This window comes from Natator depressus, chromosome 5, assembly GCF_965152275.1.
Source record: "Natator depressus isolate rNatDep1 chromosome 5, rNatDep2.hap1, whole genome shotgun sequence".
Taxonomy (NCBI): Eukaryota; Metazoa; Chordata; order Testudines; family Cheloniidae; genus Natator; species Natator depressus.
In genome coordinates, this window is record NC_134238.1 from 134074224 (window position 1) to 134095673 (window position 21450).

General features: G+C 49.6%; 1 protein-coding gene across 1 annotated transcript in view; it reads right to left on the minus strand.

The window, feature by feature from the left end:
- Positions 1-2244: 2244 nt before the first annotated feature.
- The window catches only part of LOC141988019 (class I histocompatibility antigen, F10 alpha chain-like), a 51695-nt gene continuing 32489 nt past the window's right edge, over positions 2245-21450 (minus strand). The window contains exons 3-6 of the mRNA XM_074953839.1: positions 5941-6216; positions 4405-4680; positions 2696-2797; positions 2245-2285 (exon numbers count right to left, since the gene is read on the minus strand). Of these exons, the coding sequence (XP_074809940.1) occupies positions 2245-2285; positions 2696-2797; positions 4405-4680; positions 5941-6216 (695 nt within the window). The remainder of the gene's footprint in view (positions 2286-2695; positions 2798-4404; positions 4681-5940; positions 6217-21450) is intronic.

Below are 21450 nucleotides of genomic sequence, written 5' to 3' on the forward strand. Positions count from 1 at the left end.
CCTCAGCCTGGTCCAGTCCACACAAGAGATCCACTTCCTGGACACTACAGTGCTAATAAACGATGGTCACATAAACACCACCCTATACCGGAAACCTACTGACCGCCATTCCTACCTACATGCCTCCAGCTTTCATCCAGACCACACCACACGATCCATTGTCTACAGCCAAGCTCTGCGATACAACCGCATTTGCTCCAACCCCTCAGACAGAGACAAACACCTACAAGATCTATATCAAGCATTCTTACAACTACAATACCCACCTGCGGAAGTGAAGAAACAGATTGACAGAGCCAGAAGAGTTCCCAGAAGTCACCTACTACAGGACAGGCCTAACAAAGAAAATAACAGAACGCCACTAGCCATCACCTTCAGCCCCCAACTAAAACCCCTCCAACGCATTATTAAGGATCTACAACCTATCCTGAAGGACGACCCATCACTCTCACAGATCTTGGGAGACAGGCCAGTCCTTGCTTACAGACAGCCCCCCAACCTGAAGCAAATACTCACCAGCAGCCACACAACAGAACCACTAACCCAGGAACCTATCCTTGCAACAAAGCCCGTTGCCAACTGTGCCCACATATCTATTCAGGGGACACCATCACAGGGCCTAATCACATCAGCCACACTATCAGAGGCTCGTTCACCTGCACACCTACCAATGTGATCTATGCCATCATGTGCCAGCAATGCCCCTCTGCCATGTACATTGGCCAAACTGGACAGTCTCTACGTAAAAGAATAAATGGACACAAATCAGATGTCAAGAATTATAACATTCATAAACCAGTCGGAGAACACTTCAATCTCTCTGGTCACGCGATTACAGACATGAAAGTTACGATATTACAACAAAAAAACTTCAAATCCAGACTCCAGTGAGAGACTGTTAAATGGAATTCATTTGCAAATGGGGTACAATTAACTTAGGCTTGAATAGAGACTGGGAGTGGATAAGTCATTATGCAAGGTAACCTATTTCCCCTTGTTTTTTCCAACCCCCCCCCCCCCAGACGTTCTTGTTAAACCCTGGATTTGTGCTGGAAATGGCCCACCTTGATTATCATACACATTGTAAGGAGAGTGGTCACTTTAGATAAGCTATTACCAGCAGGAGAGTGGGGTGGGGGGAGGTATTTTTTCATGCTTTGTGTGTATAAAAAGATCTTCTACACTTTCCACAGTATGCATCCGATGAAGTGAGCTGTAGCTCACGAAAGCTTATGCTCAAATAAATTGGTTAGTCTCTAAGGTGCCACAAGTACTCCTTTTCTAATGGCACCTGTGAGTTTCTTGGGGAAATCACAGAATCATAGAAGATTAGGGTTGGAAAAGACCTCAGGAGGTCATCCAGTCCAACCCCCGGCTCAAAGGAGGACCAACTAACTCATCCCAGCCAGGGCTTTGTCAAGCCGGGCCTTAAAAACCTCTAAGGAAGGAGATTCCACCACCTCCCTAGGTAACCCATTCCAGTGCTTCACCACCCTCCGAGTGAAATAGTGTTTCCTAATATCCAACCTAGACCTCCCCCACTGCAACTTGAGACATTTGCCCCTTGTTCTGTCCTCTGCCACCGCTCCTCTTCCTTCAGAGAAAGAGAGAATGTGTGTGGGAAGGGTGGGGGAGGGTTAGGAGAATAAACACCTGGGAGAAGAAGTAAGAGATTTATTTCCAAACAGGGACTTGTCACTTGCTGCTTCAGTGATTGCTAAAATGTAGCAACGTCACCTACCTGGGTAAGTGGAAAATAAACGTCAATGGGAGACTGAGACTAGTTCACTTTGTTTCCTTCTTTGGACTTGGTGCCACGTAGCCGGTAATGGCCTGTGGCCTTTGCATGTCTCTGCTCTTTTGGTTGATGCCTGGCCCAGCTGTGGGACTCCTCCTGCTGCTGGAGCAACTCAGCTCAGGGGTGCTGGAACAGGGAGCGAGGGAGTGCAGGTCACTTTTAAAAAGGGGGGGGGGCTTTTTTAAACCTTGCCTCTCCCCCCAACAGAAGTTGGTCCAATAAAAGATATATTAGCTCACCCACCTTCCTGAGTGGTGGATATAATAGGCCAGGAGGGATCACGTTAGCTCTCTGAAAGGAGAAAGTCACCTAGAACTCACACATTCCTGTCTGAAACAAGGAATGATTGAAATCACAATTGTTGGAGTCCTCTGTATGAAATTTACTGTGCAAACACTGATGGCTGTTCAGGGATGGCCACTTGAAAAGAGGTGATGGGTCTCTTGTCACTTACCCTGAGCTACAGCATAGCCATCTCCCTTCTTCCCTGCAGAGAGAAGGCAAATTTCAGTGAATGCAGCTCCCAAGGCAGGAACCAACTGCAATCAGTGTCCACAGCGGGCCCCTGGCCCAGCACAGCCCCCTGGCGCTCAGTAATGGACTCATGGTCCCAGGCGCTCATGATGGGCAGGAGAGAAAGACACAATGAGACAGTTTCCAAAGACCTTGGTGCACTCGGTGCTGAGCTCTTCAGAAAACCTAACCGCATATAAACTGTAACCTGCACCCACTTTCTGGGTCTGGCAGCTCCCATTGGGGATCATTAGGTCAGTCCCGCAGTACACAGTACTGGGGCAGTTACAGCGTACTGACACTGACTCCTGTACTGCTGTTGCCCTTAGGCAGGTGTGCAGGGCCCAGCAAGTCCAGGGAATCCCCCCATCCCAGGCTCTTTACCTGGGCGTTTCTTTTTCCAGACGACTACTCCAATTATAACACCAATCAGGACAACTGCAGTGATAACTCCAGCCACAACGGGAATCAGATTGTTATTTGGTTCTGAAATGGAATGGAGAGAATGATCAATGGGGAAACCCCCCCTTTCATCCCACTGCAGGGATCCGTCAGTCAGCTCCCCAGGTTAGGGCTAAGTCCTGCAACCCTCCACCCCTTCCAGTGAGCTCCACGCAGCCACCATGCACCTACCATGCATTGCACCCCACCATACAAAGTCCTGGACACAGCCTCTACCCCTTCAAATCATAATACATATGTAGCAATTAAACTAGAAGACTTTTATAACATTAACCAATCCTCATAAACCTCTGTGTGGCGGAGGATGGATGTCAGTATTATCCCTAAATTGGAGGGGGAAAGCGAGTCAGTGCAAGAGCCAAGGACAGAACCCAGGAGTCCTGGTTCCCAGCCCCTAACCCTCCCTTGACCACGCTGATTTTCATGACTAATGGAACAGTCCCATTGTGTGATTCTGGTGACAAACTGGAAACTGACCTCAAAGTTCTGGATTTCCCTGCCAAGAATGGAGTTACAGACACAATGCGTGTTTTTAGAGGAGGCAGGAATTGAACAGGAGAAGACAGAGATATTTTAATACTGTTCTTGGTTTATATAAACCCGTTAAACCCCGAGTTCTCTATACACATTCAGTTTCACTAATCAGCTTCTCCTGTTGTCAGAAAGAGGCACATAATAAAACAGCAAAAAGAAAAATATTTCTAAGAGAATAAGGAAATGTGGTTTATGACACAAAAATTGGCAGGGGACGTGGTAGCAGCATTGTTATGTGAAACCATCTGCTGACGAGAGTCCCGGTGCAGGCTGCCCTCTCAGAAATTGTTTGCACTTCCAAATGCTGCATTTTTCCACATTCCAATTAACAAGCAAAAAGATGGCTGGAAGGCAGCTCCATGGGTAAAAAATTCTTCCAAGACTTTCTTGTGCTAGGGAACTAGGAGACTCTCCCTCCTGATGCAGGGCTCTAATCTGCCTCCTCGCTCCATTCCAAGGCCATACCCTCCCTTCCAGCATCACTGCACACAGAAACAAGCTGCTCCCAAAATTAAACATCTCTCTCTGGCCACATGGGCAAGGATGAAGGGCCCCCAGAGCCATGTTTCTGAGAACCTGCTGAAGTTGAGAACAGGCTGGAAGCTGAAGCAAGACGAATTCTGACTGCAAGTAAGGGACAGATTTGAGCTCCCCTTGGGATGTGGTAAATTCTCCATCCCTTCGAGACTTTACATCTGGAATGGGCATCTCTTTCTGAAGGATCAGTTCTAGTTTGCCCACAGGCTACCAGCTTGGTCCCTGGTGTGATTCCCTGCCCTGGCCTATGCAGGAGCTCAGACTGCTCTCTTCCAGCATTAATGCCTCATGACTAATCTTCTCCCTTCTGAGACACTGTATTGCTGAGATGTATCTAACAGCCCCAGAGGCAGAAAACTGGAGAGCAAGACATGAGCCCCAGGCACTGTGGGTCCCAACTCTAGCACAAGAACTTGACTGCAGAGGGACAGGGCCAACGGGGACAGGGCCTCACAGACCCTGAGGAAATTCCAGCTTCAGCCTAGAAATCCGAATGAGAATTTTTCAGGGTTTGAGTTTAATGGATTCCCCCTCTCCCACTAGAAAAACAAACGCCTTACCCCAGGAGACAGAGAGTGGCTCTAACAGGCTTTCATGCTCCACGTGGCATGAATAATGGGCTTTGATCTCGGGATCAATCTCCATTGTCACCCAGGTCTGGTAGGTCCCGTCCCCATTGGGTAGGATGCCTTCAGAGTAGGTCTCTTGCTGTCTGCTCTCCCCATTTTTCAGCCAGGTCACGGTGATGTCCGGGGGGTAGAACCCACTGACCTTACAGGAGAGGGTGGTGAGGCCGTCATGAGATGACCTGTCACTCACTCTAGCTGTTGGGAGCACTGGGAAAAAAGAAGAAATTGAAGTTAGTTGTTTCCAAGCTCTAATCCAGGCAGCCTTTGCTGGAGCTTTGCAGCATGAAATTTTCAGACCCCAGCAGGGGGCGAGGATGAGAGTCCATGAGATGGAAGCCCTCTGATGAGGAAGAACCACCATGTTAGAGGATTTCTGTGCCCAATTCACAGCATCAGCAACGGTGAACCCCGAATCCAGGTCCCTGACTAGATTCTATGAGTGTGGAAACTAGAAGCCTCTGCTCCCAGCCACAGTGACACGAGTACCTAAAAGGCTTCACTAAGCTCCAGATACAGGTGTCACAGATGTCAATCCTTAATCACACACTAGGTTTGTGCTCATTTCCTATCAGTCTCTGGATTTGAAAGAGAGAAGAATGTGACCAGGGAGCAAAAAATGAAGTAGATAAACTGACCAATTAGAGATGGAAAGGATCATTAAACAAAAAAATGACACATGGTTGTAAACTGCCCCTCAAACTCACTAATATTAATTGGCTACTTTCTTGTAGGTTGTTACCAAAACTATTTAGCCAATATTAGGGATTTCAAAAGGATTTACACATGTTGAACAATCAGTATCCCAGCCCCGTGGCACTGAAATACACATTACACGGCTGTGTGTGGCTTTTTCTTCCTGGCATTTGTAAAGATGGCAAAGGACAAGCTAATGTTCTGCTGAGGTTTGTGAGAGAAATAAGCAACTAGTATAATGTTGCAAAGAACTGGGTACAAATTTCAAGTAACCTTGAAGAGCAAGTGCAAACTGTTTGGGAACAGAAAGATTAGGATGTGTAATGGTGCTAAATAATTTGGGGAATTTGTGTCCATGGTAACAGATAAGGTATAAAGAAAAGGAGTACTTATGGCACCTTAGAGACTAACAAATTTATTAGAGCATAAGCTTTTGTGAGCTACAGCTCAGTGCTCTAACACGCACAGGCAGATTGCCTTCATAACTGCTGTGACACACCAAGGGAAGAAGTAGAATTTGTGCTGCAAATTTGGGCTCATTTGGTCAAGTGGCTCTGGAGATGCAGCTTCTCTACAGTGAGCTGCTTTTAACATTTTCAATTTCTTATCTTTTTTTCCAGCAGAGCTGGGGGGAAGGGATTGTTTCCCTACCCATCCCTGGTGCAAGGTTTGCTGAACTGCACCCTTCCCCCCTGCTCCATTTTGGAACTGGGGCTGGGGAATGGAGATGTAACTTGTAGTGACCTCTTGGGTGGGGCTTGTCCCCCATCTTACCTTTCCTCTGCAGAGTCTCCTTCCCGTACTCTAGAGAACTCCTTAGCCAGGGAAAACATTTCTCCTCCAGGTAGCGTTTCCACTGCTGGTTGTCAAGTACTTCAGCATCCCATCTCCTCTTGGTGATCTGAGCCCCAATGTCTGCTGCTACCCAAGTCATGGTCTCCTTATCGAAGGTAAGAAAGTCTCGTCCGTCATATGAATCCTGGTAAAACCCCTGAATGACGTTGTCTTCCCGGAGATCACAGCCGAATATCGTCTGGATAACGTGAAACCCTGAAACACAGCTGAGGGTCAGCAGCAGCCTCTCTCTGAAAATCTCACCCAGTCCCCACTGCAGGTAGCCCAGTGGGTCCTCCCCTTACTACTGGGCCCTCCCTCCCCTGAGAAATGGGGTTCCCACTTTTGCTGTGGGGTCCTAAACCCTCCCAGCTCCTTTCAGAAGGGAGCCCAAACCCGCAGGGGGTGCTCCCCCCCCCCCCACACACACACCCACTGCAGAGAGCTCACAACCTTCAAGGAGTACCTCACTGCTGCTTGTTCTCGTATGTTCCCTGCAGGGGGTGCAGGGTGGCACAACCCCAAAGGGAGTACTCCGGATATTACAGGGGTCTATCCCCTCCAGCTCTCTTCTGTTCTCTGAGGATCCCCCCAGTTCTGGTAGTCAGGAGGAGAGAAAGAGAGAGAGTGTTCAGGGTGTCTGTACCCATCTCTCCTGCTGTGGTTGTATTAATTTTGCAGGTCCTCAGGGTCACTTGGTCCTCCACCTCCTCCATTCACAGTACCGCCACGTCCCTGTGAGGAGGGGGTACAGGAAGTCTGTCCCCGACACTAACCTCTGCTCTGGTTTAATGACCTCACAGAATCCCCAGGGTCCCTGTGTTTCTCTGCCCCATCTTCCCCATGCCCCCAGCTCAATCTAGGAACGGCAAAGCACCAACTTCGGATGCTTGGCCTCTTTTTCACATGGCCACTGTCTCAAGGTGATTCCCTGTAAGGATCAGGCCATTGACGGCCTTTAGTTCAGCTGGCCACCATTTTCCTACAGCCAGACTAATCTTCACAACAATGGCCCCCATCTCGCACACAACCAAGAGCAGACTCAGTTAATACAGCCACCCCTGGGCTGACAGGAGGCAGGGAGGGAGACTGGGGGGTGGGAGGTGGGGATGGGGACAGGAAGGAGAATTTAGGCGAGAGGGAGGGAGGCTATGGTGAACAGAGATCACTGTGGGGAATCACAAGGAAGACTGAAACGTGTGGGGAACGGATCAGACCCCTCGCTTGGCAAACAGGGCAGAATGTGGGGGCACAAAAATAACCCAAACAGGGTCCCAAATATTTTCACCCCTCCCATCCTGCTTTAGATACATCGAGGTAAATGCCTAGATTTTCAGCAATCACTAGTGATTTTGGGTGCCCAACTAAGACCCTTTAAGGAGGCCTGATCAGAATGTGGAAGCACCTGGCCTCTGAATATCAGACACCCAAAAATCACTAATCATGTTTGGAAAAATGTCGGCCAAGGGATTAAAATACCATTTGGTGTCACAGCCACAGGTGAGAGCCAAGCCCACTAAGCTGCATCCCTGAACTATGCCCCAGGTTTGGACAAAAACCAGTTACTAACCTTCCTGTAATTGTTGTTCTCAGAGCTGTGTTGCACACGTCCATTCCACGCTAGGTGTGCGTGCCCCGCACACAGTCGCCAGAAACTTTTCCCCTCAGTGATACCCCTCAGGCTGGCACTAGCGCCCCCTGGTACGATGCGCTCATGTCGCAGGGTGAGGGGACCGGTTGACCCCGCACCTTCTCAGTTCCTTCTTGCCAGCAACTCCAACAGAGGGGTAGGACAGTGGCTCGTGGAATGGACGTGTGCAACACGTCCCAAAGAACAACAGTTACAGAAAGGTTAGTAACCATTTTTTCTTCTTCAAATGTTTCAAAAACGTCCATTCCACGTTCGGTGACTACCAATGGACTCGTGGATTACAACACTGCCCAACCAAACCCAGCGCATCTCTAGCTTGCTGGGTGATGGCGCCATTGGAAGAAAAAGTATGTACTGACGCCCAGGTGGCTGCTCTGCAAATGTCCTGGATCAGGCCTGGGACACGAACACCACTGAGGAAGCTTGTGGTCTCACAGAACGGGCCGTCAGGAAGGCAGGTGGTGGGACACCTGCCTGCTCGTACCACATGTGACTGCACAATGTGATCCAGGATGAAATTCTCTGAGCCTTTCATCCTGTCAGCTACTGCCACAAAGAGTTGTGTATATTTACAGATCAACTTTCTATCTAGTCCTTTCTATACAGAACACTAGGAGTCCTGCCTAACATCCAGAGTATGGAGATGTCATTCCTCCCTATTCTTGTGCGGCTTCAGGAAGAAAATGGGCAGGAAAATAGCCTAATTACTGTGAACTGAGAGAGACTGCCTTTGGGAGGAACATGGGGTGGGAGCGACGTTGTACCTTGTCGTTAAAGAACACTGTATATGAAGGTTTTGACATAAGAGGTCTAATCTCGGAGACCCTCCTGACTGAGGTAATTGCGACCAGAAAGGCGACCTTCCAGGAAAGGTACAAGAGGGCACAATGCTAGCGGCTCAAAGGGAGGCCTCGTGAGCTTTGACAGGACCTGGTTTAAGTCCCTCAGGGGGATGGGTTCCTGGATTTGCAGGTATAGCCTGTGACGGGTTGGGTCTTGGGATTGTCACCTGATGTGCTGAAATTACCTCTGAGCCAGTTTTCTCTGCCAGCCTGGGACCCCCAGATCCCTGTTCTGCTTGAGCCAGACAAGCTAGCCTGCTCAACACAGACCCAAGGCCCGGGCCACATCTCCACATCTGCAGACTTAACAGCTTAGCAAGTTACATGTGTCCAGCACCGAGACACCCAGCTCCCAGTGGGATCCAAACCCCAAATAAATTGTTTTACTGTGTATAAAGCTGATACAGGGTGAATTCATAAATTGTTTGTCCTCTATAGCACAGATAGAGAGATATGCACAGCTGTCCCGTCCCCCCCCCCCCGCATTAATCTCTTACTCTGGATTTATTAATAAACAAAAGTGATTTTATTAAGTATAAAGAGTAGGATTTAAGTGGTTTCAAGTAATAACAGACAGAACAAGGTAAGTTACTAAGTAAAATAAATAAAAATACGCAAAGCTAACTTAATACACTGAGGATCTAGTTACAGGTAATATCTCACCCTCAAAGATGTTCCAATAAGCATACTTCACAGACTGGATTCTTTCCTAGCTTGGGTCCAATCCTTTCCCCTGGTACAGTCCTTGTTAATTCCAGCTTACATCTCAGGTGATAGACAGGGGTGTTCTCCGGACCGGCAACCTCTCAAGCCACTCAAGACCAAAATGGAGGGGCTTCCAGGGCCTTTTATATCTCTCTCTTTTTTGGGCGGAAACCTCTTTTTTCTTCTGTGCAAAGTCACAGCAGCAAGATGGAGTTTGTAGCTACATGGGCAAGTCACATGTCCATGAATGATTCAGCTTTCTTGCAGGCCAACACCATTGTTTACCTGTTAGCTCAGCAGATGTGGATTGGTGTCTCCCCAAAGTCCATTGTTAGTTAAATGTTTGCTGATGGGCCACTCATCAGCACACACAGAGAAATACAACTTTATATCTTATTTCCCTAAATTCAGACATAAAAATGATACATGCCAGCAAATGGAAAAACAGATTCAGCAGATTACAACCTTTGTAAAGACATGTTGCATGGCACATTTAGCATAAAGCATATTCTAGTTATGTCACATTCACATTCACAAGCATATTTTCATGAAGCATATGGAGTGCAACGTCACATAGTCTTTCGAAGCCCTTGCGGAAGTAAATGGACATTTTGCGTGAAAAAACTGATCGCTCACCCAGCAGGGGGTGGAACGCTGAGATTGCTGCTAGGCGTATCGTAATAGATGAAATCGCTAGACCTTCCTGTTTCAGCTGAAGCAGATACTCCAGAACAGTCTGGACTCGTGGAAAGATGACTCAGCGGCTGAGAGGCAGGGGTGCTGGATCCGCAGGGCCAAGGGGCCATGGCCCTACCAATTTAGCAGTGGGCAAGAGCAGGGGAGGGGGGAAGCCTCAGGGGAAGAGGTGGAGCGGGGGTGGTGCCTCGGGGGAAGAAGCGGAAACCATTGCGCTCCCCACACTTGTAGGGAGGTTCCAGTGCCCCCAGCTGTGATGACCAAACAGAGAATCACTTCCAGTTGGGGAGGTAAAGTAGCTCTGCTAGAGGGTTTCCTACTGCCTAGCAAGACCTGCTCCAAACAGGCCAGTTCCACGGGATTTAAGCATGGAGCTTCCACACTGTCAGGCAGACGGAGCATTTGGCTGTGATCTTGTGAGATCGGGTACAGAAAGAGAGGGAGCAGGTAGTGGGGCAGCTGCCCCACTCCAGCAGGGTAAGGGTTAAAAACAGCCTTGAAGTGTCCTGGGGAGAGAAAACACCCATCCCTGCGTCTTCTGGGGGGGAGGAGGCAGCCTGCACCAGCATGGGACCTTCCTCCTCCCCTTCTGCACCAACTGGATCCCGTAGCTCCAGGTTCTGAGAGTCGGTACCTGGCTCTGTATCGTAGTCCAGATCAGCTGCTGTTCGGTGTGACAGAGGAGTCCTTCTCAGCGGACGAAAACCCCAGGGGTTCTGAAAAGGCCACTGTATCTGCATGGGCCATTGCCCACTGGGCCGGGCTCTCGGAGGATCCCCCACCCTGGGATCCACCATTGCGTAGGACTGACTGGTGGGGTACTGGTACCAGTCCGTCGGCTGGGTGCAAGATTCAAACTCCAACTTGGATGATGAGTCACCTTGTGGGGACGAGGGGGTTGTGGTACCCGTCAGCTCCAAGGGACGGTGCTGAGGATCCAGGGATCGGTGCCGAGATGGGGAAGCCTGCTTTGACATAAGCAGAGAGCAAGGGGCCTGGTTCCAAACGGGAGCTCGGAGGATCATGCTCCCTTCTGCTTCCCCCACTGCTGGCACCAACTGTTGTACTGCCCGCAATGGTGGTAGCGAACACGCCAGCCAGTCCCTGGCCACCACAAACGCCTCCGGGGTGGCTGGCACCGCGACCCTGCTGCTGCCTCACGGCCCCTCCGGTGCCGGCGGCTGGCCGGACACTGGACTCCACAGAGCCTGCGGACAGGGCGGAGTCGACGGTATCGCCTGCGGAGCAGGGGCAGAGGAGTGGCCAGACGCAGGTCACACTCCGCTGCACTGAACCGGTGGCAGAGCTGACAGTGATCCACAAGAGGAGTCTCAGCCACACACTTTAGACAAAAAGAACAGGAGTACGTGTGGCACCTTAGAGACTAACCAATTTATCTGAGCATCAGTTTTCGTGAGCTACAGCTCACTTCATCGGATGCATTCAGTGGAAAATACAGTGAGGAGATTTATATACACACAGAACATGAAACAATGGGTGTTTATCATGCACACTGTAAGGAGAGTGATCACTTAAGATGAGCTATTACCCGCAGGAGAGTTTTGGGAGGGGAGAAAACCTTTTGTAGTGATAATCAAGGTGGGCCATTTCCAGCAGTTAACAAGAACGTCTGAGGAACTGGGGGGGGGGGGGGAATAAACAAGGGGAAATAGTTTTACTTTGTGTAATGACTCAACCACTCCCAGTCTCTATTCAAGCCTAAGTTAATTGTATCCAGTTTGCAAATTAATTCCAATTCAGCAGTCTCTCGTTGGAGTCTGTTTTCGAAGTCTTTTTGTTGAAGAATAGCCACTTTTAGGTCAGACATCGAGTGACCAGAGAGATTGAAGTGTTCTCCGACTGGTTTATGAATGTTATACTTCTTGACAAAAAGAAAAGGAGTACTTGTGGCACCTTAGAGACTAACCAATTTATTTGAGCATAAGCTTTCGTGAGCTACAGCTCACTTCATCGGATGCATACTGTGGAAAGTGTAGAAGATCTTTTTATCCACACAAAGCATGAAAAAATACCTCCCCCCACCCCACTCTCCTGCTGGTAATAGCTTATCTAAAGTGACCACTCTCCTTACAATGTGTATGAAAATCAAGGTGGGCCATTTCCAGCACAAATCCAGGTTCCCCCCCCCGAAAAACACACACACACAAACTCACTCTCCTGCTGGTAATAGCTTATCCTGCTGCTATTACCAGCAGGAGAGTGAGTTTGTGTGTGTGTGTTTTTGGAGGGGGGAACCTGGATTTGTGCTGGAAATGGCCCAACTTGATTTTCATACACATTGTAAGGAGAGTGGTCACTTTGGATAAGCTATTACCAGCAGGAGAGTGGGGTGGGAGGAGGTATTGTTTCATGGTCTCTGTGTATATAATGTCTTCTGCAGTTTCCACAGTATGCATCCGATGAAGTGAGCTGTAGCTCACGAAAGCTTATGCTCAGATAAATTGGTTAGTCTCTAAGGTGCCACAAGTACTTCTTTTCTTTTTGCGAATACAGACTAACACGGCTGTTACTCTGAAACCAATAATTCTTGACGTTTGATTTGTGTCCATTTATTCTTTTACGTAGAGACTGTCCAGTTTGGCCAGTGTACATGGCAGAGGGGCATTGCTGGCACATGATGGCATATATCACATTGGTGGATGTGCAGGTGAACGAGCCTCTGACAGTGTGGTTGATGTGATTAGGCCCTATGATGGTGTCCCCTGAATAGATATGTGGGCACAGTTGGCAACGGGCTTTGTTGCAAGGATAGGTTCCTGGGTAAGTGTTTTTGTAGTGTGGTGTGTGGTTGCTGGTGAGTATTTGCTTCAGGTAGGGGGGCTGACTGTAGGCAAGCACTGGCCTGTCTCCCAAGATTTGTGAGAGTGATGGGTCGTCCTTCAGGATATGTTGTAGATCCTTGAGGATGCGTTGGAGGGGTTTTAGTTGGGGGCTGAAGGTGACGGCTACTGGCGTTCTGTTATTTTCTTTGTTGGGCCTGTCCTGTAGTAGGCGACTTCTGGGTACTCTTCTGGCTCTATCAATCTGTTTCTTCACTTCAGCAGGTGGGTATTGTAGTTGTAAGAATGCTTGAGAGAGATCTTGTAGGTGTTTGTCTCTGTCTGAGGGGTTGGAGCAAATGCGGTTGTATTGTAGAGCTTGGCTGTAGACAATGGATTGTGTGGTGTGGTCTGGATGAAAGCTGGAGGCATTTAGGTAGGAATAGCGGTCTGTAGGTTTCCGGTATAGGGTGGTGTTTATGTGACCATTGCTTATTAGCACTGTAGTGTCCAGGAAGTGGATCTCTTGTGTGGACTGGTCTAGGCTGTAGGATTCATAAAGGTTTATGCGCTTGGCAACATTCAGGGCACACCCGGAGTGTTGTGTAGGAGTAGTGCACACACTGCTCCATCCAAGGGCATCAACCTTGGAATCTCGCCAAGATGACATGAATTGTGGGAAGCCTCTCAAGACTGGGCTCAAGGCCCGAGAGCAAGGAATGCGGTAGATAGAAATTGGTAAATAAGAATGTTAAACAAAGCCAGTGTATTCCTTTTATCTGTTGGAGAATGTAATGCGCGGGGGGAGAGAGAGAATAAAGGGGAAGGTGGAAAGCTGACAGGGAGAAGCCCGTTAGCAGAGACCAGCCTGCTTGCTTGCTAAAAGCTGTGTTCCGTCTTGTCATTGAACTGCCACAACTGGCGCCCAACGTGGGGCCCTCGGCACTCACCTCGCCCGGCAAGGGTTTCAGACGCGTCACTCATCCGCTTTGTGGATCCCGGTGAGTATTTTTCGTTGTGGTAAGTATGGGAAGCTCTCTCTCTGCTTTGCAAGTGCAACACCGCAATGAGCTACAGTATTTGCTGCGTAAGGCTCAGCATGACTGCCCCACTCGAGAACTCACTCTCCTGCTACAGGAGGTGAGTGCCCAGTGCCCGTGGTACCCTGGAGCTGGAACCCTTAAGCTAGCGGACTGGGAGCGGTTGGGCCAGACATTGCACAAAGAGCCTCGGGCGCCCGTGCAGGCTTTACATGCCTGGCACCTCTGCCGCGACGCGATACAGCGTGTCGCCTCGGACAGGCCCTCCCTCGCGAGGCTGGTGATCTCGCCACGCCCGTCCGCGCCTGCAGCCATCCCCCCTCCTGACGATGCGACACAGTGTGTCGCCTCAGAAAGACCCTCTCCCGCGCCAACAGAGGGGCTGCTGATCCCGCCACCCCCGTCCGCTCCTGCAACCATCCCTCCCCCTGCTTCGCCCCCAGTGCCTCTATTACCACCGCCTCCCTGGCCTTCCCCACCGGAGCCGGTGTGTGATCGCCCTCCGCCCGTGGGGCCCCATGCTCTGGGGCCCCCCGGGGGGTCGTCTGAGTCTGCTCAGGGGCTTTCGCTGGTGCAACAAATGGTTCACACAGCGAGGACTCGCTCAGATCTTACAGCAGAGGAGCTGGCTGATCTGGTCTCAGTTTGTCCGGTGACCTGGCAGGATGATGGCCAGGGCAACCAGGTTGCAGACTGGGTCAGTTTGCCTTACTCGGTGATCAGAGAGGTAAAGAAAGCAATTCGCGAGTTCGGCCTGACTAGCACGTATGTGCGTGGTCTCATTGAAGGGCTAGGTACTGGGTACACCCTGATGCCTGAAGACTGGAAGGCGCTGTTGGGCATGATGCTGACGCCCAGTCAGTATGTTATTTGGCTTAGTGAGTATCGGCAGATGGCGGAACGCCAAGCCCAGGTATATAGAGAGCAAGGTGTCATTTATGAGCAGTTGGCAGGGGAGTGCCAGTTTGCTACCGTTCAGCTGCAGTCTCAACTCCCTCAGGCTGTCTTCCCCATTATTTCCGCCTGCGCCCAGCATGCCTTCCGGAAGGTCCCGGATTCGGGCAGGCCTACTGAAAGCTTTGCCAGTATCCGTCAGGGTGCATCAGAGTCCTTTATGGATTTTACCAACAGATTGCAGGAGGCTATCCTCCGACAGGTGGATAGCCCTGCAGCGGCTCAGGAGATCCTGCTAAAAATGGCGGTTGAAAATGCGAACGAGGATTGCCGCTGTGCTCTCCAGGCTGCACAAGCCTCTGGAATTCTAGAGCTGTCGGCCATGCTGCGGGCGTGCCAAAACATCGGAACCCAAGCCCATAAGGCTGGAGTTCTGGCCGCCGCCCTGAGGAAAAGCGGGAAGGAGGGGAAGCGTTGTTACCGCTGTGGTAAGGAGGGTCACTTTCAGCGGGAGTGCTGCTCATCGACGGCGCCCGCCCGCCCCTCAAAGAAGTGCCCCAAGTGTCGGAAGGGCTATCACTGGGCTAATCAGTGTCGTAGCGGGTCGGGAAACCGCACGACGGGTCCCCCCCGAACCCAGGGCCAAACGGGGGTGTTTCCCACTCAGACAACTGTTCCTCTGCCTTACAATCCATAGATTCCATGAGGGCGGCGACTGCCGGAAGTGCAGGGCTTGATTTGATTATGCAGGAGGATGCTGATTTTCAGTTGCCGGGGGAGGTCTGCGCCATACCTACGCAGGTGACGGGACCTCTCCCTGCCGGATTTGTGGGTCTGGTTCTCCCTCGCTCACACGCTGGGAAACAGGGTTTTTTTTGTCATCCCAGGAGTCATTGACGCCGATTACACCGACGTTATTAAGGTTCAGGTGTGGACCCATCTTCCGCAATCGCTTCCGCGTGGACGGTCAATTGCACAATTGATTTTAGTCCCCTATCAGGTGCCAGCCGCAGAGGATCGAGCCCGGGGCGGAGGCGGCTTTGGATCGACGCTGGCTCAGTCGCCGTCTCACAACACGTCCTCTCCACTTGTTGCTCTGACAATGTCGGTCCGCCCCTCGAAACCTCAGTTAACACTTCTCTTAAATAATGTTCCTTTTACAGGGCTGGTGGACACTGGAGCTGACGTTACAGTGATTCGTGATCCGGAGTGGCCAGTCGGTTGGCCAACAGTTCCTTCTAAAGAGTTGTGGGGGATCATGGGTAGCAAACCCGGGCGCCAAAGTTTGTCTTGGGTCACGGTCTCTAAACCAGGAGGCCGTGCCCTTGCTACAATCCGCCCTTTTGTACTCCCTGTCCACCTCAATATTTGGGGCCTTGATTTACTTACAAAGCTGGACACCACCCTCGATATTAATATATAATGGCCCAAAATCCTCCCCCACCCACCTTGCCATCCGCATTATCATTGGTATGGCAATCCTTAGAGCCCATATGGATTGACCAGTGGCCCCTCCCTCTAGAAAAGCTGAAAGCGCTTCATTCACTTGTACAACAATATTTGCATGCACAACGCTTGGAGAGCTTTACAAGTCCTTGGAATTAGCTGCTGTTATTTTGGCCTTTCAATTTTTTGCTGATTGTCCCTTTAATTTGATTGTGGACACGCATTATGTTTATCAGGTAATTGATCATTTACCCCTTGCCCTCATTACCCCTCAGGTCGATGCGGACCTCCTTCGCCTGTTTCTGTCCTTACAGTATTTTCTCACCACTCGTAATTTCCCTTATTTTGTTGCTCATATTCGCAGTTACACCCCTCTGCCTGGGCCACTCACTGAGGGCAATGCGCGCGCTGATCGCGCGTTACGTGGTCAGGTAAATTCCGTTTTTTCTGACCCCATTGAAAGCCATGCCTTTTTTCATCAGTCTGCCTCTGTTTTGGCCCGACAGTTTCATATTCCTGCTGATCATGCACGTTCCATCGTTCGTTCCTGCCCCCACTGTGCCGCTGCTGCCCCTGCCTTTTCTTATGCCGTTAACCCCAGAGGTGCCGCAGCGAATCAGCTGTGGCAAATGGATGTCACTCACGTGCCACAGTTCTGCCCCTATTCGTTTTTACATGTTTTCATTGATACCTATCTGGGATTCCTCTGGGCGACCCCACAGCATGGGGAAGCCACTCCCAAAGTTATTCACCATTTGCTAGCCTGTTTTGCTGTTATGGGTCACCCGAGCCAGATAAAAATGGATAATGCCCCAGCCTATTGCTCCACAGCCCTCTCCACCTTTGGTGCCCAATGGGACATCCGTCTCAAACACGGGATCCCTTATAATTCCACGGGCCAAGCCATTGTCGAACGTGCAAATCGCACGCTAAAAACCTTGCTTGACAAACTATTAAAACAAGGGGAGCTGCGTCTCCGAACCTTAGGAGACATTCAGCAACAACTGCATATCCTTTTGTTTCCTTTAAATAATTTAACGCTGAACGCAGATCAGCAGACCCCCGCGGATCGGCATTTTCACAAATGGAAAGACCGCCTGTCTATTACCATCAGCTGCCCGATCCGCAATGGTTGGGCCCAGTGCCTTTTATCACTTGGGGTCGGGGATATGCTGCTGTGTCTCTCCCTGCAGGACCGTTGTGGGTTCCAGCCGGTATGTGCGACCGGCACTGAAATAGCATGGCGTGGCACAAGGGGCTGTCGAACCCCATACCGGAGTTTCAGCTGACCTTGGAGGAGAACGCGGTGCCTCCCGGGTCGACAACGGCAGGACGGAGACGGAGGAGACGTAGCGTCCCAAGCCAGCCCGTGACATGGGGAGCAGTAAAAGCATTGGTCACCGCGGCTCAACGAAGACTGGCAGCAGATCAACAGCCAGAGACTCCTGAGACTTTGTTTGTGGCGATTCTCGCCCAAATTACTGCTAATTCTGTACTGATTGTATGCCTTTTGTGCCTGCTATTTCCTGAGGGGTTGACTCGGGAGCGCTTCCTCCGTTATGGGCCCGAATGACATATAACCTATGGGAAAGATTGGCGTCAATAGCAAATGTTACCCACTTTTGTTTATTTGATTTTGTAGCAGCTGAAGAATTGTTAGGTACGTGCCTTATTCCAGTATGTCATCACCCTGAGGAAACTGGGAATGAGATGATGCTTGCTGCTTACGCGAACCTCTCTTCCCAGTACTCTAGCATGGCTAATTGGGGCCCGGCCAATCACACTTTACCTTTTTAAGCTTATTTTTTGCTGCTGCTGTGTACAATGTATTCCCTCTTTGTTAAGGCTTTGTCGAGATCCGCCCTGGCAGGCTCCACGAGTTATGACCTTGTCTGTCCGGGAGTTAATTGGCTTGCAAATGCAAATTGATGGCTACCATGAGATGGCCGAGCACAAATAAACAAAAAAGGAGGGGATGTAGGATTCATAAAGGTTTATGCACTTGGCAACATTCAGGGCACACCCGAAGTGTTGTGTAGGAGTAGTGCACACACTGCTCCATCCAAGGGCATCAACCTTGGAATCTCACCAAGATGACATGAATCGTGGGAAGCCTATCAGGACTGGGCTCAAGGCCCGAGAGCAAGGAATGCGGTAGATAGAAATTGGTAAATAAGAATGTTAAACAAAGCCAGTGTATTCCTTTTATCTGTTGGAGAATGTAATGCGCGGGGGGAGAGAGAGAATAAAGGGGAAGGTGGAAAGCTGACAGGGAGAAGCCTGTTAGCAGAGACCAGCCTGCTTGCTTGCTAAAAGCTGTGTTCTGTCTTGTCATTGAACCGCCACACCAGGCTGAGGTTGATGCTGGGATGGAAATTGTTGAAATCATGGTGGAATTCCTCAAAGGCTTCTTTTCCATGGGTCCAGATGATGAAGATGTCATCAATATAGCGCAAGTAGAGTAGGGGCATTAGGGGACGAGAGCTGAGGAAGCGTTGTTCTAAGTCAGACATAAAAATGTTGGCATACTGTGGGGCCAGCGGGTACCCATAGCAGTGCCGCTGGTTTGAAGGTATACATTGTCCCCAAATGTGAACTAGTTATGGGTGAGGAGAAAGTCACAAAGTTCAGTCACCAGGTTTGCCGTGACATTATCGGGGACAGTGTTGCTGATGGCCTGTAGTCCATCTTTGTGTGGAAAGTGCTGGTCGCGTAGGGCCTGAGGAGGGAGTCTACATAGCCAGACAATCCTGCTGTCAGGGTGCCAGTGCCTGAGATGATGGGGCGTCCAGGATTTCCAGGTTTATGGATCTTGGGTAGCAGATAGAATACCCCTGGTCGGAGTTCCAGGGGGGTGTCTGTGCGGATTTGCTCTTGTGCTTTTTCAGGGAGTTTCTTGAGCAGATGGTGTAGTTTCTTTTGGTAACCCTCAGTGGGATCAGAGGGTAATGGCTTTTAGAAAGTGGTGTTGGAGAGCTGCCGAGCAGCCTCTTGTTCATATTCCTACCGATTCATGATGACGACAGTACCTCCTTTACAAGCTTTTTGATTATGATGTCAGAGTAGTTTCTGAGGCTGTGGATGGTGGTGTGTTCTGCACAGCTGAGCTTATGGGGCAAGTGATGCTGCTTTTCCACAATTTCAGCCTATGCACGTCGGTGGAAACACTCTATTTCGGTCTGGGACTGTCCCACAACAGCATTTCTAATGGGCAGCTGGCTGCAGAACAATTCAACTGCAGAGAGCTCCTATGGAGGTGGGGTGGGAATTCAGTCTCTGTATTCTGTCAGTGTAACTAGAGTGTCAAGGTTCCTTCCTCACGCTGAACTCTAAGGTACAGATGTGGGGACCTGCATGAAAGACCCCCTAAGCTTATTTTTACCAGCTTAGGTTAAAAACTTCCCCAAGGTACAAACTTTGCCTTTTCCTTGAACTGTATGCTGCCACCACCAAGTGTGTTAAACAAAGAACAGGGAAAGAGCCCACTTCGAGATGTCTTTCCCCAAACTATCCCCCCAATCCCTACACCCACTTTCCTGGGGAAGGCTTGTAAAAATCCTCACCAATTTGTACAGATGAACACAGACCCAAACCCTTGGATCTTAAGAACAATGAAAAAACAATGAGATTCCTAAAAGAAGAATTTTAATTAAAGAAAAGGTAAAAGAATCCCCTCTGTAAAATCAGGATGGTAAATACCTGACAGGGTAACCAGATTCAAAACACAGAGAATCCCTCTAGGCAAAACCTTAAGTTACAAAAAGACACAAAAACAGGAATATACATTCCCTCCAGCACAGCTTATTTACCAGCCATTAAACAAAAGGAAATCTAACGCATATCTAGCTAGATTATTTACTAACTTAACAGGAGTTGTAAGGCTGCATTCCTGATCTGTCCCCAGCAAAAGCATCACACAGACAGACAGACCCTTTCTTCCCCCCTCTCCAGCTTTGAAAGTATCTTGTCTCTTCATTGGTCATTTTGGTCAGGTGTCAGCGAGGTTATCTTAGCTTCTTAACCCTTTACAGGTGAAAGGGTTTTGCCTCTGGCCAGGAGGGATTTTATAGCACTGTATACAGAAAGGTGGTTACCCTTCCCTTTATATTTATGACATAGAGCAATGGGAAATCCCCTCCAGTCACTGTAGCAACTTTCTACTCCAAAGTGGTACAGGAGCTTTTTAAGTGTAGACGGCCTAAGAGCGAGACCAGATCTACCTCCAGTTTTCACCATGGATGCTCCAGCACGAAGACTACAATGACACCAGTTCAATGTTTCCATAGGTGCCAGGATTCAAACCTACATGGGAAGGCCCCAAGGGGTTTCTAGTCCATCCCCTTAACCACTCAGCCACAAGTACCTGATGGACAATTGCCTCACTACACTATGATTCTCTTCTCACTGAATTATCACTTCAAATTGTTTGCTCAGACCAGCCTCCCCAGCACACGCACTGCTGTGGGGGGGGGAAGTGTGTCCATTGCTGGACAGCAGGAATTCCTGCCCATTTCCCTTCCGGCTGGAGCATGATTAGAGTGTGTTTGTGTTCATGACATTGCTGTAGATCGTTGTTCATTCCCCACCTCGGCAATTCAAACAGTCCCTTTCCCATTCAGATCTCCAGCATATCATTCCAATAGCAGGGGTCAGGTTTTCTCTGGGGCACTGACATTTGTCAGGGGGTTGGTGAGTGAACTCAGCCTTGCATTCCATCCTTGATGTTTCATGGACTAACAACAGCAGCATAAAGAAAGAGCCGAGCCGATATCTCAGTGTTAGGGCTGAAGGTGGCCACGTCCCCTGTTTGCCCTTTGCTATTGCAGGGGAGAAAGTGTCAAAGGAATTGAATGCCCTGGCTCAGACAAGAGACACAGGGAGGTTTGGCTGCTCCTGGATCATCCATACAAAGGAAATTGTGTCTCTGTGTGAAATTGAGGAGGGAAATGAAACGTCCCCATGGTAGCACAATGCCCGAAGGCATGTGGGTGAAGGCCTCAGGCTGAGAAATGATTTAACCAGGGTTTGTATCAATGTATTGCCCTGTTTAAAAACTATGGCTAAAAGGCAGCCATTGTTGTTAGTACTTGAACCTCCGTAGGGACACCCCAGTGGGTGTCAACTCCATTGCATTAACCAGGGGCGGGTGATTATTTTCATCAAGATCCAGATTTCTTGGTCAAGGTCTAGTCAAGGTCTGGGCTCCAGAGAAAAGAATGCACGAATGATAATGAGACGTGTATAAAAAGATGTTGCAGTCACAATGGGCATAACGATGATGATTGTGTTGTGTTTATTCCTTAGATGTGGTGCCACCGCCTTTCTCTTTAGGCTTGTAGTTTCCCAAGGGTAAAAGTAACCATCTGTTGAGATACAAGGGCGTGTTTGTGTTCATT